This window comes from Rhamphochromis sp. 'chilingali', assembly GCF_963969265.1.
Source record: "Rhamphochromis sp. 'chilingali' genome assembly, chromosome: 4".
Classification (NCBI taxonomy): domain Eukaryota; kingdom Metazoa; phylum Chordata; class Actinopteri; order Cichliformes; family Cichlidae; genus Rhamphochromis; species Rhamphochromis sp. 'chilingali'.
Window position 1 is genome coordinate 1210001 of NC_137948.1, and position 17446 is coordinate 1227446.

At 47.1% G+C, this 17446-nt stretch overlaps 2 protein-coding genes across 3 annotated transcripts in view; one reads left to right on the forward strand and one right to left on the reverse strand.

The window, feature by feature from the left end:
- LOC308396156 (striatin-like) overlaps nt 1–12603 on the reverse strand; it is a 35676-nt gene extending 23073 nt beyond the window's left edge. For both annotated transcript variants that reach the window (XM_080881277.1, XM_080881276.1), the window contains exon 1: nt 12243–12603. In XM_080881277.1, the coding sequence (XP_080737403.1) occupies nt 12243–12461 (219 nt within the window). In that variant the 5' untranslated portion in view covers nt 12462–12603. The remainder of the gene's footprint in view (nt 1–12242) is intronic.
- Nucleotides 12604–13906: 1303 nt separating this feature from the next.
- map1lc3c (microtubule-associated protein 1 light chain 3 gamma) lies at nt 13907–16183 on the forward strand. The gene is made up of 4 exons (XM_080881310.1): nt 13907–14066; nt 14138–14193; nt 14268–14374; nt 15867–16183. Exons 1-4 carry the CDS (start codon nt 13913–13915, stop codon nt 16027–16029), a joined length of 480 nt encoding a protein of 159 aa, XP_080737436.1. The 5' UTR covers nt 13907–13912; the 3' UTR covers nt 16030–16183.
- Nucleotides 16184–17446: the final 1263 nt, after the last annotated feature.

The following is a 17446-nucleotide window of genomic DNA, read 5'->3' on the forward strand; positions in this document are numbered from 1 at the left end:
AACCCACTTGTTCAGAACTCCCATCAGTCTTTGTTTCATTTATAGAAGCGCGTCGGCGCTCCACATCGGATCGCAGAGGGAGGCGAAATTCAAAGGAGCCGCTTTCGTTCATAAAAACGACTCCTTATCTTAAACATAAAAGGGAACGCGAGCTGATCCCAGTGGAAGCCCCCAGTGTGCACGCCAGCACTTCCTGATATAAACGCTGAGCTAGTCCAGTGAAAACGGACAAACAGCTGCTTAATAACCAAAACTGAAGCTGATGCACGGCTGCTTATTTCCAGGCAGAGCAGTCGTGCATTAAAAACGGTTCAATGATGCCGACGCTGCAGGAAACGTCAGACCGCTTCAGCCCAAACTTCAGAATAAAAGCACAGGAGGAAGCAGTGACTTGTGAGGTGTTTTAGTTGAAGCGACTGGTGGCGACATGAGTCGTCCGAATCTGTGGGCTGATCCCAAAATGTCCTCAAACGACCTCCTGACCGCGCCGCTTTGCTGCTGTCACATCGGAGGTGAAGCTCGAAGACCTTTGCTAATCGATGTTTGCTGTGATGATGCGTTCGCACGCCACTCGCATCCGTCTAATCACGCTGGAAAGCCACAAATATCTGCAGCCGCCAAAGCGACGTGCAGGAGTCCGAAGGCTGGCGTCAGGTATTTTCTGTCCCTCCCAGGAAGTCACCTTCATCAACAAGCTCCTCCCACATTAGAAAGAAAGAAAGTGTACTTTTACTGACCGACTGAAGAATCCCACCTCAGGGATTTTCGCCACGGAGATCACAGATTCGTCTATTTGAGTCGACAGAGAAAGTTTACATGAGTTTGGCTCGCTGCGCAGACACCTGCACGTGACGCGGACAGGTGAGCCTCTCGCCTCAGAACGAACGTTTGCAGGTGGCCCGACTGATACAAAAAATCGTTTTTCTTTCAGATGCCTGGGACATAAACAGCTCAGCGTATGTGCAGTTAGTTACTCACACACACCATAAACACACTAAGAGGAAATAGTCGGATTGCACACAGCCGATAAATAGAGGTTGTCGTTTCCACAGTACGGGTGGAATAAAGTGTTGTGGGATGACGGCTGACTAACTGATGTCATTTGTGGAGAAAGTCAATATCCAGCAGTGAACATTTCTCTCCTGACGAGCTGCAGCAGTCGGCATCTTCACCTCTGAGATTCAGCGAGACATAAGCAACACCTCCATCCTGCTGGACAGGCGGCGTGGGAGGACGCACAGCTGAGCGGCTCATCGCCCAGAACAAACTCACAGATCACTAACGAGACCTCCGAATCCTGACGGGCTGCAGATTCAATATGAAAACAAACGATTCTGCTGCTTCAAATCACGCTCTTTATCAAATACACAAGATATTCAAAGCCTTAAATCTGCATCTGAGCAGCAGGGGCGACACCTCTGGATGTAACACAGACTGTGATTGGACGGTGAGCCGGGTAAACTCTTTCCTGACCAGTTTATGTCTCAGTCGCTGGTTTCAAGTCTGACTGAATAAAATCTGATGCTTAAAGCAGAGACGCAGAGACCTGCTAATCTGCAACATCCAATCAAAACCCTAGAATATCTCACACCAAACCTGGAGCTCCGCCTCCTCGGATGCTCAGCAGACATGTTATTGGTCACATGATGTCATTAAAAATGCTCCAAAAGGCTCCAACAGCACTAACACGGTCCAGGGTTCCAGCTCAGGTGAAGCCAGCAGCTACAGCCGCCTGTGTCACCATCCACCTGTCAGTCAAAGAGGCCACGCCCCCTAATAATGCAACCTTTAATACTTAATAGAATTTAAACAGGTGAGTTATAAACAGGTGTCACGACGGCTGAAATGATGGACAGAGACAAACAGTTTGTGTATCAGGCGGCGAACACTGAGCCAAAAACAGCCGACGGCGATGGCGGTCCCTGCATTTCCTCGTTTCTCAGCACGGTTACGTTCTTGGAAGCAACAGCAGAGCGAGAGATTGAAATCCATCTGAAAACTGGTTTTGGATTTGCCGCAGAGAGAATGTGAGCTGCAAGAATCGAGTTTTCAGCCTCCGTGTGACAGAAAGGTCACACAGCTATCGACACTCTGTGGCCCGTTTAACCTCCATCAGCAGCGGCTCAAACACGCCGACTGAATGACTCTCAGCCCTCCTCCCTCGCTGCAGGGGCATTAAGCAAACACAGCGTTCTGGGACTGGGGACGAGGGGGATTTCCCTCGCTTAAATCTGGAGCAATGAGGGGATTATTCCTCCAGGAGACGAGGAGGGAGGGTGGAGGAGAGGAAAGCTGCCGAGTGAGGGGGGGGGGGGTTCCTGGGTCAGAGCAAAGAAATGATGATGATGATGCTGTAGGCAGCCAATAAAAAAGCGTGTGCGTTCTGTCCCAGAAGCTCTCATTTAGTCCCACCTCGCACTAAAATCAGCTCTTTCCTTTACAGACGTGCGCTTCCATAAACCCTCCCCGCGTTACCCATCACCTCAGGCTGAAACTTTCTGCCGCTGAAAACGCCACGTCCAGATATCCAGTCTTCACTGTGCTGAGCTAACAGAAGAGACTCCGCTACGTTTCTCAAACACAGACTGGAAACATTCAGATGTTTGTAGCAGGAGGACGCGGGATGGGTATCGTTTAGGTTTTATCCGATACCGGTGCCAAATCGGTACTTTTGAAACGGTGCCGGTGCTCAAACGGTGCTCAAACCGGTGCTTAAAGAATGGAGAACACAAACTTGTCCAAAAATCTCTCATGTTCAGCTGTTTTTTGTAAAAAGACAACAATGTTAGCCTTTTCTGCAGCTATGGGGCATATATGGCATCACTCTTGGCTGGAAGCAGTGCTTAAACAATGGAAAAAACACAAACTTTGTCTAAAAACCTCTCATGTTTAACTGTTTTCCACTTTTTCTTTGGTCATTTTAGCCTTTTTGGCCAGGGTGAAGGGAGTATCTGCCATCAAACAGGAAGACAGCCGCATGTAGCTATGATGATGTTTGCTAGTTCACCTTACATGCATTAATGTAATAACGTGGTTAGCCTACTCAACGTAAATTACACACGAACAACATTAAGCTCCTCACGCAGAGAAGAACGGCTGCTGCTGCATCATCATCCTCATCATTTCTGCTACACTGGCAGGGCTAGGGGCCAGGACTCTCCTCTTCATGTTTTTGGGGGATGTTGCATAACAGGCAACCCACCCGCAGTAGATGTGCTCGGTGTGAGGTCTCGCAGCAAGCTATCAAATACGGCGCATTTCTGGGCTTTTAAAAAAAACGCTATGCGTCGCCAGGTGTTTCATCAGATTCGAGGTGTTACCTCCTTTGACAGTATCACAGTATCAGCTTAAAGCACTTGTTGCTGCTGAGTTTGCATCTTTTGCTGTGAAGTACAGCCAGACTTTGACCGCTTCGCCTTGGACATTTTTAATCTGTAGCTCTGCTCTAAAAGAACGTACGTACCTGGACCCGCCTACTATCCTCGGAAACGTAAAATGATTGGCTAGAATCTAAAGTGTATCACAGCTCAGGAAAAAAAAGCACCGAAATAAAGAACCGAAATGTGCGCTGCTTTTCGGTCTGGTTACTACCGTTTATGTCAGAACCGGTGCCATCATGGCACCGGACACCGGTACCCATCCCTAAGGAGGACGCGGGGAGGCGGGGAAAGCAAAGCCTCCTCCTGTTGTCAGTCCAACCCTCCTTCATTTCCTGTAACGATCTTCCTGTCGTCTCATTTCTGTTTTGCACAAAGATTTGCGGCAAACTGGAGCAGCCCACGCCGCTGGCGTCATCGCCATAACACCAAACTCCACGAGTGATTTTACAAAGGAGGCGAGGAGCTGGATGGAAGCTGGGAGGAGAAGAGTGGGGGGAAAAATGAGACGGATGAAGAAGATCTCTGATATGATGCCAGAGGAGACGAGATCAAGCAAGAGGCAGAAAGCGAGGCGGGGGTGGGTGGGGGGGGGGCGGGAAAAACGCTGTGATGAGGCCCACTCGCCGCTTTCCCTCAGGGAACGTCAACCGCAGACGTGCCGCTCTGGAGCCGACCAGACTTTAATTAGAACAACATAAACGCTCGAAGAGGAGGAGGAGGAGGAAGGCTGAGCAGAACAAAGAGGAGAGTCTGAACATCTAGAACGCCGAGCAGCTCCCCGTCTCGTCTAGTTTCTGTTGTCCTTCATTAGGAAACGCAAACTCTCCTTTGTGGAATCTGGGAATCGGCTAACACACCCGCATGATCCCGCGTGACCCGCTCGACCTGCGTGACCCCGCCCTCACAATTTCCTCTTTTTTTGTTTTTGAAGATTTCCAAAATCAAATGTGAGTTAAGGCTAGTTTGATTTCCTCTCCTGCAGCACCGTCTCTAACACAGGAAGAGCAACAGCGAAGCTTTATCACTCCACACTCCTCCTGAGGCCTGAAGCCCGTCGTTGCTCCGGTTTTCGCTTTATTTGCTCCTCTCGGTTCAGCGACGCTCCCTCGCCATCGACCCGCTCGGATCTCCATCCCTGACCCGCTGAGCCCTGCAGTAATGACGCTCCTCGTGTTTTTATCTAACAATCATGGCGAGCTCGCTCTGCCTCATGTTGCAGCAGCCATCATGTCAAAACGTATGTAAATAATATGTGTTGCTTGGCAACCTGTCATACTATCATTTTCTTTGGTGTCAAAATAACAACCTCTGTGATTCGAGGCACCAATGGTTGTAATTTTTCACCCCACATGCCCCAAAATCCACTCTGTGATGAATCCACGCGCCCAGCAGGTGTGGGACACATTCATCTCCTCTTCTGTCATACAGGATGCTCCAGTGTCTCCTGTGCCAGAGGAGGAAACAAAGCCCTGCAGCTCCTCTTTTTTAGTATTCGGAGACCTGCACAGATCTTATTGTGACAGCTGCTTCCTGAGCTAAACCGACTCTTCCACTGCAGCTGAAGTTGGATTCAGTGCAGTTCACTGTGTTATCACACTGAACTCACTTCCCTGTCTCAGTGGAGAGAAGTCGAAATATCCCAGCAACACCCAAACGCATCACGAGAAGGCTCCAGTTTATCTGACCTCTGACCCTCTGTGATCTGATCGGATGATTCCTACTTCAGACTTCCCAAACAGTGTGTCTGGTGCTGTAAGCATGTCAGGCTGAGGGCGCCCCTGTCCGCAGAGATTTTGGCTAAAGGCCCGTTTAAACAGAGCCTGGTCACAGCGCTGAGGCGTGGCTTGGGCCGACATTCGCCAACGCCCGCAAAACAAGCAGGTGTACATGCCATTCCTCATACGGCAGCTTCACATGAACGCACTGAGCTGCAGGAATCCAGGCCGGGGAGCGTTTTTGTTGTCGCACAAAGAGACGGAGGAAGTGTTGTTGTCGAAGCTCATCTGTGCTAAAGGCAGAGGACGGTCTGGCTCGGCGTTGCATAACACGCTTAGCTGCTCTTCTTCTCATGCTGCATTATTTAGACACAAAGCACAGAGATGCCGCTCTGGCTGACGAACCTTCCCACCGTGTGTGCAGCTTTGATTAGTTTTTATCAAGTGAGCAAAACCGTCGGGCCAATCAGAGCTCTGTCCCGCAGCGTCACTGAGACAGGGACTGTGTGAGTGTCACGTTCCCGTGGCAGCGCGCTCGCTCAGATTTGAAGTTTCATTTTTCGCTGTAGAAAGACGTTTTCCTCCCACGCAGAGCGCACAGTGGACGCTGATGTTTGTGTCACTTTTTTACAGAATCAAACTCAAAGTAATGCAAGTACTTCCACACTTTAAACGCTGCGTGGTCGTACGCTCGCCATCACTCCGTGTTATCCATTGATCTGCACAAGCTCAGATGTCATTGTCATGAGACATTCTTACAATCAAAATCACGGATTGGTAACGCAGCGTGCTTACGGGAAAGTAACAGTAATCTAATTACTTCTAATTACAGGTAACTGTGCAGGGGCGGATCTAGCAAAGTTTAGCCAGGGGGGCCGATAGGGCATGAACAGGGAAAAGGGGGCACAAAGACATACGTCTCTTTCTTATTCTCATTTAAAATGTCGAGCTTTTAATAAATAATTATCTGACACCCAAAGTTTTAATCTGATGTAAAATGAATAGAAGTCCATTACTGTATGTAGTGACTGTTAAGTCTAATATACCCTAGTAAGCTATAGTACTTTTTCCTTTGGGAAGGTACCATCTGTGCAGTCTGCAATTTTGTTGAAGAAAGATGTTGAATCTATTTAATTATTGTGGAAAAATAATTGATTTCCGTGCATTTTATTTTAAACACATTAAATTACAGTTGATTACGTCGATTAAGCATCACAAGGCGGAGGGTGGGGGTGGTTCCCTTTTTTTTTTTTTGCTGGGAGTTGGCGACCCTATTAGTTAGTGGAAATACTAAACAACCTAAGTACTCTTTAAAACACCAGAACAGGGAGGATGCTGCAGGTTTAAGTTTCTTAGATTGATCAGTTTTGCTGATCTATGAAATATTTGGGGTGCAGTGTGCTTTTTGCATACAGGTGTAACTGAGTAGCTTTAGTTTAGTTTAGTTTGTTAAACTTGAGTATGAACTCATACAAAATGCAGCAAGAAATTTAAAAATTGTGTTATTGATTAAAAAAAATGAACTATATCGGAATCTGCAGATTTCCATATTATCGGTATCAGGCATACAAAAGTGGTATTGTGCCATCTCTATTTACAAGTAACGAAAGGGTGGAGAACAAGTTTGGGGAAGAGCAGGAAGAGACTCCAGAATTGGGAAAGCCTCGGGATCCGTCAGGAAAACCGGACAGCACGACCGGGATACCTGCCTGCTGCCACCATAACCCGACGGCGGATGGATGAAGTTACCGAGCACTGCGCTGTTGCTCTTGGCCCTCATGCGTTCATCGTGCTGCAGCTTGTTGGCAGGTGTTGCTGCTGAGGATGGTCCGTGTGGAGGGACACGCTCTTTCCCTCCTGCTGTGCCAGACGTCTGTTTGTTTTGTCCGTCTGTCGTTCATTGTGATTCGTGCACGCAGCAACGATTATGAATATTTTTCAGTCGTGCTGATTTCAGAACTCGTTAGCTGTGCAGCCCATCGCTCGGCCTCAGCTTTAATATTATTTGTTACAAATACAAGATTTCTCTTTGTGCCCCGATTGTTCACTTTGAAGCAGAATCAAGTCTCAGCGTGGAGAGTTAAACTTCACCTGCTGCTGTCTCATCCAGAATAATGCTGCCGTCAGCTCAGAGTTACAGCTCTACCACCTGTTAATAAGTCCGAGTACAGTCGGCTGAATAAATCAGTGTTTTTGAACCTTCACACGTCTACATTACAGCGCGTTACTGCACAGCAGGCTGCAGGTTCACCAACGCTCTCTGAAGAAGCGCATCTTGGTTTTGTTGGAGGCAGCAGCAGATCAAGCAGGCTGACTGCGTCCACACTAGGGTTGCCAACTCCCTGAAAGATAAATAAGGGACACCTCGTGGCCAGGGCCGGGCGACCCAGTTGTCTTCACCCTTCCCAGTGTGGTGAATTTTCTAGCTCTTTTTTTGTGTGTGAAATTATTTTTTTAACCCTTTGACTTGAATTTGATTTAAGCAGATGCATATTCTTTGTGATATGACCATATGTGAAACAAATGATCATTTAGCCATTTATTTTTAGCTCAAAATGACAACATTAACACAGTAAAACAGGTCTCTTTCTTAAACAGAAGCCTGTCATGCTTAACTTTTGAGAATATAAGTAAATCTTTCTTTAAAAGAACTCTGTCCTGCTTAACTTAAAATTATATAAATTAATAGAAAACAATAGAAAGAAAAATATTCTTGTAACTGTGCACATTTAGTGCATTTAGTACAATCGGCTTCAGTTGAGGTATTATTTCAGCTTTTCTAATGCTAATCAGCTGCTCCTGTTTGTAAACCCGCTTGTTCCCATGATTAGCATCATAACTCATCATCATTATTCATCTATGTATTACTTTTATGTATTAGTCATCTATTTGTTGTAATCATCTATCCTTGCAGTTGTTTATTACACAAAATAAATTATATTATCACACTTCTGGCCACATAGCGCTGATATTGACTGCACATGCCCATATTAACCTTAACCAGAGGGTTTAAACAACAAACCAGTGTTTACATACCATATCTGCTTCTGCCGTGGCCTGGTGGACAAAAAATTGGTTAAGGGTTCCCCGAGCTGTCACGCCCCTCATGTTCTTCATGTGCCCACCACTAGAAGCATGCCTATGGAAAAAGTGCGCCGGCACACAGTGCAGTGCGCTTTATAGGTGTTACCATGCATTTTCCCAGCCAGGTGTTTTTCCCAGTCCTCCCTGTACTTTTGCAGCCTTTTTTTCTTTCTCTGAGCGAACAAACATTGCTGCTCTAATGCTGGGCTCACACTGTGCGGTTTTTGGCCCATTTTGAGACGATTTTTGAGTCGTGCGACCGATTTGGTGATCGGACCGATTTTGGCCTTCATCGTGCGTCGTGTAGTATACGTGGGGTAACGAGAAGCGATTAACACCTCACGACCAGCTCCCGATCATCAATCGCTCGTGAGGTTCTCACCACAGCCGCTCACACTGCTCACGCGCAAACACGTAAACGTCGGTGAAAAAGACGGAGCAGCACGGCTGTGCAGCGTGTGATCTGGACACAAGCGATGGAGGCACAACTTGGAGAACTTTGGAAAGCTCATCCGAGCCTTTTCGATGTGGCAAACTTCCCCCTGCTCACGCATGACTTCTTCTTCGTGTCATAAAAAAACCTTTTTATTTTATCTGAAGGTGTAATCGAGCAACAGTAACGTCCACACAGGCCGTCAGCTGCACAATTACCCAGAATTCTCGTGGTCTCCCCTGATCTAGGGTCTTGGTAAGACATTTTTATAAAACAGCACAGAGGGAAGAATAAAACTGGCTGCCGGTAACATCACAAGATTGGTTCGAATATTTCTGACAGAGACGACCTGGAGTTTAAAAAAACAAAGAAAAAAACAACTTCCTGTTTCCTGTCAGTAGGATGAAGCTGAGCTTCATTCAGAGGAACGAAGAAAACGTTCACGCCAGGTTTTGGCTGCACCTGAAAACATCTGAGACGAGCTCGTTGATCTGTGAACTGCTTAAACCGGAACTTTTTAAAGATTTTACGAAGTTTTCAGGCTAAAGGAATCAAATGTGGCCTCTCTGACTGACAGGTGGTGGCTGTGAGAGGGGGCGTGGCCTCTCCGACCGACAGGTGGTGGCTGTGAGAGGGGCGTGGCCTCTCCGACTGACAGGTGGCTGTGAGAGGGGGCGTGGCCTCTCCGACTGATAGGTGGCTGCTAGCTGTCCTGAAACAGACCTCTGGACGGTGTTTGCAGACGCCGTCTTTGATGACCGCTCCTGCCTAACTGGTCTTTACTGGTGTCGTGAACTCACACACGAGAAACAGGGAATCAGACTTGGTCGCTCAGAGCTTCCAGCCCTGTCTCTTTGTTTGTGGACAATAGACTGTGAGTAATCTCTCCTGTTCTTGTGTGCCAGCTTCCTCTTCCTCCTCTTCCTCTCCCCTGCGGAGGATTACCTCAGAGGAAGTGACACTCACGCTCCGTCTCAGCCCGTGATGACATGCAGCCCGTCTGCACCAGAACAGATGGATTTACGGCTCAAATTGGTCTCCGGCCTCGTCGGCCAGCCAGCGCCGTCCCGCTCCAATCGTCACCCCCCTCCAACCCCCTCCAGGTCTTTATCATCAAAGCCACTCAGACAGCTGAGAGACACAAAGAGACGCCTGCTATCTGATTGTGCCGGGGAGGGGGGAGGGGGGGATAAATGGTGCACCAGCTGAGCCGCCACACAGGAAGTGATTCCTTTACGGGCTGGCTGTCAGTGAAGCTCGGCCGACGATGACTCGAGCTTATGTAAGACATGAGCGTGAAGCGTCCCACGCGCCGTGAGATCGTCTGACTCACTGCCCGGCATCCTTCACAGGAGGAAACGCTCACCTGCACCACACATGCACAGCAGGGATCGATACACTCTGATTTTATAACGCTGCAACAAAACATCTGCTGGAAGTGCAAACGAAGAGATTTCAGCCATTAAATATGATGGCATCGATCGTTTTGGCGTTTGTTATTTCATCAGAAGCATCAGAGTCACCCCTGCACCGAGGAATTCACCCCAGAAACAGGAAATGAAAACTTTACTCCAACAGAACAAAAGTTAGAGATGCGTTCTTCTTCTACTACTTGTGCGTCCATTACAGTAAACATAAATTACAACCAAAAATACCAAGGTGAGCACACAGTCATGTAAACAGGTCATGTAAACAAGTAGCAGATCGGCGCTTACAGTCAAAGGACCACGAGCTCCTCTACGACGTAACGTAGAGTCAGCGTCTGTCCATCCTCCACAGGGATGAGACTGATTGATGAGGTCACGCAGGAAACATCACTGCAGGTTATCCCTCCTACAGAAGGGGCTACATGCTGGGTCGTTGCATCAACCATTCATTTCTTTCAAATTTATACTTTGCATGAAGGCGGGCCCTGATATCATTCAGCACTGTGACCATGACGGTGCTCAGCGAGGACAGGTGGGACTGACCCCAGACACACGAGGCACTCGCTGGGAGGCAGCCGACCTTTGCGCCGTTACGATTGTTGGATCTGATCTGTGAGCAGTGAAAGCAGGAAGCCTTACAGGAGGCTTCTTTTCACCTCCACGTCTGCAGACACAGCTCTGACCTCGCTGGTCCTACAGGGAGTGGAGGACATCTCTGAGTCTGGATTCAAAACTTCACCCCTGACTGAGTGAAAAGAAGGACTGTGCTAATGACGCTAACCCAACTGGTTTTGTAGGATGACTCTCAGAAACAAGCAAAGAGCTGAGCGTCACAGGCTACGTTTGTCTGTTATTAAAAACATGTTTAGTGTCAGTGATCCGGAATAATGGGAGGTATATGAGCCATTTTATTTTCCACAGGATAATAAACTGAAGAGGCAGTGGACACCAATAATCTGCCGCCTGTCGCTAAGTGGCTCAAACTTTAATTAAAAGGGATGTTTGTTTTTTTGTTTGTGTTTAAATTGTCAAAATAAACTAAATCTGTCATCAGAAAGCAGCGCTATGATGTTCTGACTCTGCTCTTCAACTCCTGCAGCACGGACACTACTGAACATTTTAAAGTGAAAATGTTTTTGTTGCCTTTTAAATGCTTTGACTCACTTTGCCACTGCAGATATGTTGAATTCATTTTTGAACATGACCTCTGACTGTACGTATGCAGACCTCCCTCTTTTAAAGCAGGATAAAGAGCCCTGCATGCTGTCCCACGGAGGCTCTGCTCCACACTGAGAGGAAAACACCGGCAGGGTCTCGGTTTAAGGTTGCAGCTTTTAAATCTGCACACAAACGTTTCGTGACTGGACGGGATCACGCAGCGTGCACGCGCCCATTATCGGTATGCGTCCATTATCGGACACGTTTAACTGAACACACACTGATCTTTGTGGGACAAAGCCCTCCTGGGGCGGTTTGGGAAACTAACCGATTCCGGTAACCAACCAAAAAACAACAACCCACAAACAAAAGCAAGCACGGCTCTACGTGCACGTTTGCCCCGCTCAGGTAAACCTGGCACGTCTCAGGTGACCTGGCTGCGGACACACGTAAGCTTGCATGACAGGTAGCTGCTCACACCCACACAGAGCCGGCTGGAATGACTGAAATGTCACCCGCAGCTAGCCTGCTTAGCAGAGAGCGCAGCGAATACAGCATAAGGCGAAACTGCCATTTAAATATTACGCAATTCTCGCACATCCCGCTTGACATTGGGAAACGAACAGTAAAACCAGTACCGAGCACCGCATCTAGAAACAGTGGAATCAGAGCGTGAATTCGGCGATAACACGATTAGAGAAGAAGCGCTTACAAACACATAACATTATGTTACTTAATGAATGTGCGTCATTCTGCGTATTGAGCCCCGTGCGCGACAAGGCACATGCAAACTGCACCTAGCCTCCAAAAAGTTAAAAACATTACACAAAAACATACGTTTTATTGGCTTAAACCTATGCCGAATTAAACGAAAAACACTTTCTATCAAAGTAAACTACAACTTTTACTTTACTCTGACGATGTATTCACCGATAATCGATTTTAAGTACAATTTCCACATTCTCCAATGGACTTCGGTACAGCGCCTCTCCGTTCTGCTAGCAACCTCAACAATGAAACCCCTTGCGACCGAGAGGCTGCTTACCTGCAGCTCGGCCCGCTCCACCTCCCACTGGGCCCTCTCCACCTCGAAGCGGGCCCACTCATGCTGGAGAAAGTGTAAAATCCCCGGGATGCTGTACTGAGCCCGGGCCGCCTCTCCGCCGCCGTCCCCGGGCTGCGGAGCTTTAACGTTCCCCGCGCCGGGTAAGCCCGAGCTGCCGCTGGTGTTAAAGAAGACACCGGGGCCCGCCTGCTCATCCATGGCTGGACCGTGAGCGATGCGGGGCGGCTTCAGTCCGGTGCTGACTCCCGCTTCAGTGAAATATCCTCCGCAGGAAAATGCGGTCCATCAACCGAACAACTCCTGCTCGAGCCAGCTGTCAAAGCGGCGGAGAGTCGAGCTGCCGGAACGAACGCAGCAACCACATCCTGTCCGGATTTTCAAAATATAATAGCTGAAGCGCTCTTATTATTATTGTTGTTTTATTTATTAAAATAAACATTAAGTAAAAAATAAATAAACAGATCTGAATTCTGTTTGAATGTATTGGATGTATTTATTATTTTCCTGTTGATTTCAATATCAATTTAAATAGTAAGCATCCCCCATTCATAAACTGCTGTTAACTTTAGACTGGCCCAATATAAATAGACTCAAACGACAAAGATAATAATAATAATAATAATAATAATAATAATAATAATAATAATAATAAGAAGAAGAAGAAGAAGAAGAAGAAGAAGAAGAAGAAGAAGAAGAAGAATACAAAGAGACAATAACAGCAAAATAGGTTGGAAAACAGCACAAAAACTATACATTGGTCATCAGTGATCAGTTAGAATCATAAGTATTCTTTTACGGTCAGTAATTCATTTTTTTCTCCAACAGTCGATGTGAAACAATTCTAGAAATTCAAACTGCCCTGCCCTGAATGTTCCTGCATGGTTGGCTGGTGGCAGGTGATTGGCAGAGGAAGGTCCAAGTGAAGAAGAGCGCCTGTTACATAGTCAGTTTGCTATGATTTACCTTGATCTGGTTCAGGTTTATGTACCCGGATGATGCTGAAGAGGAAAAGAAACACATTATTTTTCTAAAAGCTGGTTGTTACAGCAGCTAATTTTAAAGACTAGTCGCCTATAGAGCACAGTGGCTGAAGGCAGCCTTGGTTCCCTTCCATGGAGCATTCTCCCCTTGCTTGATTCTCTGCCCAGGACTCCTGCAAAGAAAAGTCTCAACCTCAGGAGGTTCACTGTGTGGTTACCCCCCTCCCCCAAGCTGTGTCATCAAGGTTACATTATAGAGGTCATGAGTTGTTAAGAACTCTGTCTTCTAAATATCTGATGTGATTAAATTTCAAGTTTTTAATCCATCATCCATCTGCTTCTCTGGCTGTGGCTCTCTGCGATGGCAGTTTAACGATCTAACCCAAGAGGCATCTGAGGCAGATGCTGAACCACCTAGGCACCTCAGCTCCTTTCAATGTGGAAGAGTAACAACTCTACCACAAGACAAAAACATGTGGTAACTGTGGTGAACAAATTCTGTCCTTAAAGAAAAACATTAAACATTTTCTAAATTCTCTCAGAGGCACATTATCAATAATCCTGTTTAATAACCAGGATGAGGGGTGGAGGGGGCTGTCTGCTGCCCTTGGGCCTAAAAGCTGCTGGGGCCGGCCCTGCTCCGCACTCTAACCTAATTCAATCGCGCTCATGCGGCCATGTGCTAATCAGCTGATGCGCTGCAGCCTCTATTTAACTCGCGCTCGCTCCGTAGCATGTGGACCCGGCTCTACGTCACGTACCATGGCGTCGCGCGAGAAAAGTCAGCCGCACAGCAAACCGTTCAAGCTGAGGAAGAGTTTAGGTAACCGGCACCGCCGCGAGCAGCAGCAACACTGATGTCCAGCAAACTCACTGTCTCTCTTCTGTCCACAGCAACGAGGAAACGGGAAGTGGCGGGCATCAGGGCCAAGTTCCCCAACAAGATCCCGGTAAGCGCGCGGTGGGGCTCGCGGAGTCCGAGAAGGTGTGTTTTATGTTCTCACCCACTCACTGCGCCTTGCAGGTCATCATCGAGAGGTACGACAAGGAAAAGTATCTGCCTCCGCTGGACAAAACCAAGTTCCTGGTTCCGCAGGAGCTCACCATGACGCAGTTCCTCACCATCATCAGGTACCGGTACCTGCAAGCTTCACTGAACACATGCTGGAGTCCTTTAACACGAACTCGGAGCTCAACAATACTCACGCCTCAGTTCTACACTGAGGAGAAATGTTTTCCTGGTGAATTCATCAGTTAATGTTTATTTTAAAAATGAGAAGCTTTTATTCCAGAGTCTTACGCCCCCCCCCCGGAGCACAGGTGTTAAACTCCAGGCCTCGAGGGCCGGTGCCCTGCAGGTTTTAGATGTCCTTGATCCATCACAGCTGATTTAATGGCTAAACGACCTCCTCAACATGTCCTGAAGTTCTCCAGAGGCCTGGTAATGAACTCATCATGTGATTCAGGTGTGAAGCCCCAGGGTGATCTAAAACCTGCAGGACACCGGCCCTCGAGGCCTGGAGTTGGACACCCCTGACTTGGAGTCTTTTGCTCTTTCACTTTTATTGACCCCTTTGTTGTTGTTTATGCTTACACAGCAGGATCTGTGACGGCCATGATGGCCTGAGGAAGCTGCTGTGTAAACATGAAGTGACAGGATGTGTCTTAACAGTTAATCCATGTCTGTCAAACCTTAGACCTCTGTAATGTCTGCGAGAGTCTTTATCACTCAGTGATCTGACTCGAGCAGAGCACACAGGCTGGCTGCTCAAGCCAATCGAGGAGCTCTGTCTACTCACAGAACCTGAGTTGCGTCCAGTAACTGTTTGTCATTTGGAACATTGAGTTTTCAGTAGTTGTAATCATGTGAACATAAAGACACGTATTGTAGTTTTATTTTAAGAACACAAAGGTCTGGTGTCTCAGCCTCGCTGCCCCACAATCGTACCCACTGACTGTAACGTCTGGGTGTCGATAAAGTTCTGTGGGAGTTTCCTGAGAAAGCTGCACACCAGCTCCACATGCTCAGGTTCACTGATGGGCTGATTTGGCTTTAGTGACTTGTCCTGATTGTCAGAAATGAGGCCTGGATATCAGACCTCAAGGGAAAGAGCAATTGGCTCATCTAACGGTTGGATGATTCCCCCTCAGAGTATGAATATAGACGCTGAAGCAAATCTTGTTGTGAGTGAATGAGTTTTGGGCTCTACTTAGTCTGATCAGAGGGTCAAAGTTGTGGCTTTAGGGGCAAATGTTTTGGATCGTCTCATGTTTTGTGGTACATGATCGTATCTTTACTGAAGCCGGTGCTCCAGCTGCAGTCGCTCATCATACACTTGCTCCTCAGTCTGACAAATGGAGCTTTTGCATAATCTTGGCTCTGACAGATGAATACCTGTACAAGCTTCACTTTAAACTCAGCCCTCGCTCAGTTTCCATGTGCTCCTCCCCCCAGTGTGAGCACGAATGCTTGAAATGCTCGAATCATAGCTGGAATCTGCACATGGCTGACGCGTGCTCGCCTCACTGAACAGCTGTGCTGGCGTCACTGTTGTGCTGATGCAGCTAACAGCCTGCAGGCTGACTCTGATTAATGGTGGCTCCTTCTGGCTCCTCCCCTCAGGAACCGCATGGCGCTGCTGCCCAGCCAGGCCTTCTACCTGCTCATCAACAACAGAGGGCTGGCGAGCATGTCGCTCACCATGGCTCAGGTGTACAAACAGCACCAGGATGAGGACGGCTTCCTCTACATGACCTACGCCTCGCAGGAGATGTTCGGACGATGAAGCTCGTCCTGCTTCAGGTTTTATTCCCGTTACAGGCTGCTCGCCTCAGCTGCTGTAAATACAAAAGAGTGTATATATTGTAATTTTTGTTCTACACGCTGATTGGACGAGATGGATTTTAATCGTGTTCATCCAATAAATATTTTGATGTTAAGGAATGCTGCTGGTTCATGATTTCTGCTTGTGGATGGAGACACTTGGACTCAGCACCACATGAATCGTTTCACCTTCTCACTGTGAATATTTGATACTTGAAGCTTTATAAAGAACTGTTTGTTTCCTGTTAACAGGAACTGGTTATAATTTCAGTCTTAGAGCTTGGTGTGGTTCCACTGTGTCCAGCAGAGGGCAGCATCACTGTACCAGGAGAGCAACATGACGGACAGGAGCTCTGCAAAAGATCAGAAACATAAGTGCAGACTGTTAATGAGAAATGATGAAGTAGAGCAGCATATAAACTGAACTGAAGCTGTAACCGATGTGATGATTCTGGTGGCTGACCTTGGCTCAAATAAGAGGGTGAAAGGTCACAAACAGAAGTCATCTGTATGTTTAAGGCATGGCTATTCAACTACGAAGTTAGTTGGGCCAGATTTTCAAACCGAGGAATTTATCTGGGATGTATGTATATGAAGCCAGTAAGCAGCAGATCATGATCAATTTCAAACCCACACAACTGTATTGGAAAACAAGTAAAAAAAAATTTTTTTCATTCCTTTCCCCTGTAAATCTGGTGACATCACAAATGCACACCAAAAGGTCCATTTAAACAAAAAAGGGAGCTATACCTAAACTATTTTTTGCACATTTGAAATAATAACAAACATTTTGATAATTCCCTTTGAAATATTTTGCTGACCACTCACTGTTCCTGCCATGGATACAGACACGCTTCATATCCAGACCATTTTCCTGAAGAGCTTAAATCTTCTCAAACATTATTTGGCCAGCTGTGTGTCCCTCTAACAGTAGTAAGCTGAGCAATTTCCCATCCAAAAAACGGACATATACGCACAACTGTGCATTATCAGTTCTGTCTGATCTCCTGCTATAGACATTACATCAGTTTTCTTCAGGTCATCTAACAGCATTTCAAACTCATCTGACGCCAGAACTTCAACTCTACGAATATTTGAACTGTCCTACGGGAGTACGTTTTTAATAGCAGGTGTCACACTTTAATTTTTTCATCACTTTTCACCACATCCACCACGACCAGCATGCAGTATTTCAGTTTCAGAATCTGTGAAAGGCCTTTTCTTCTTCGCCAAGAAGCAAACACGAAGGGAAGATGCTGCCGTGCTGCTGTACAGCCCAAGAGAGATGCTGCCGCTCTTGGGCTGTACAGGACCCTCACCATGGTGTATACAGTGTTATATTAATATAACACTGTCTGTGGATTTTTTTTTTAAATCAT

Coding starts and splice junctions, on each gene's coding strand:
- map1lc3c (XM_080881310.1), top strand. CDS start 13,913: ATGCGGCCATGTGCTAATCAGCTGATGCGCTGCAGCCTCTATTTAACT. Junction 14,067..14,137: donor CAAGCTGAGGAAGAGTTTAG/GTAACCGGCACC, acceptor TTCTGTCCACAG/CAACGAGGAAACGGGAAGTG. Junction 14,194..14,267: donor AGTTCCCCAACAAGATCCCG/GTAAGCGCGCGG, acceptor TGCGCCTTGCAG/GTCATCATCGAGAGGTACGA.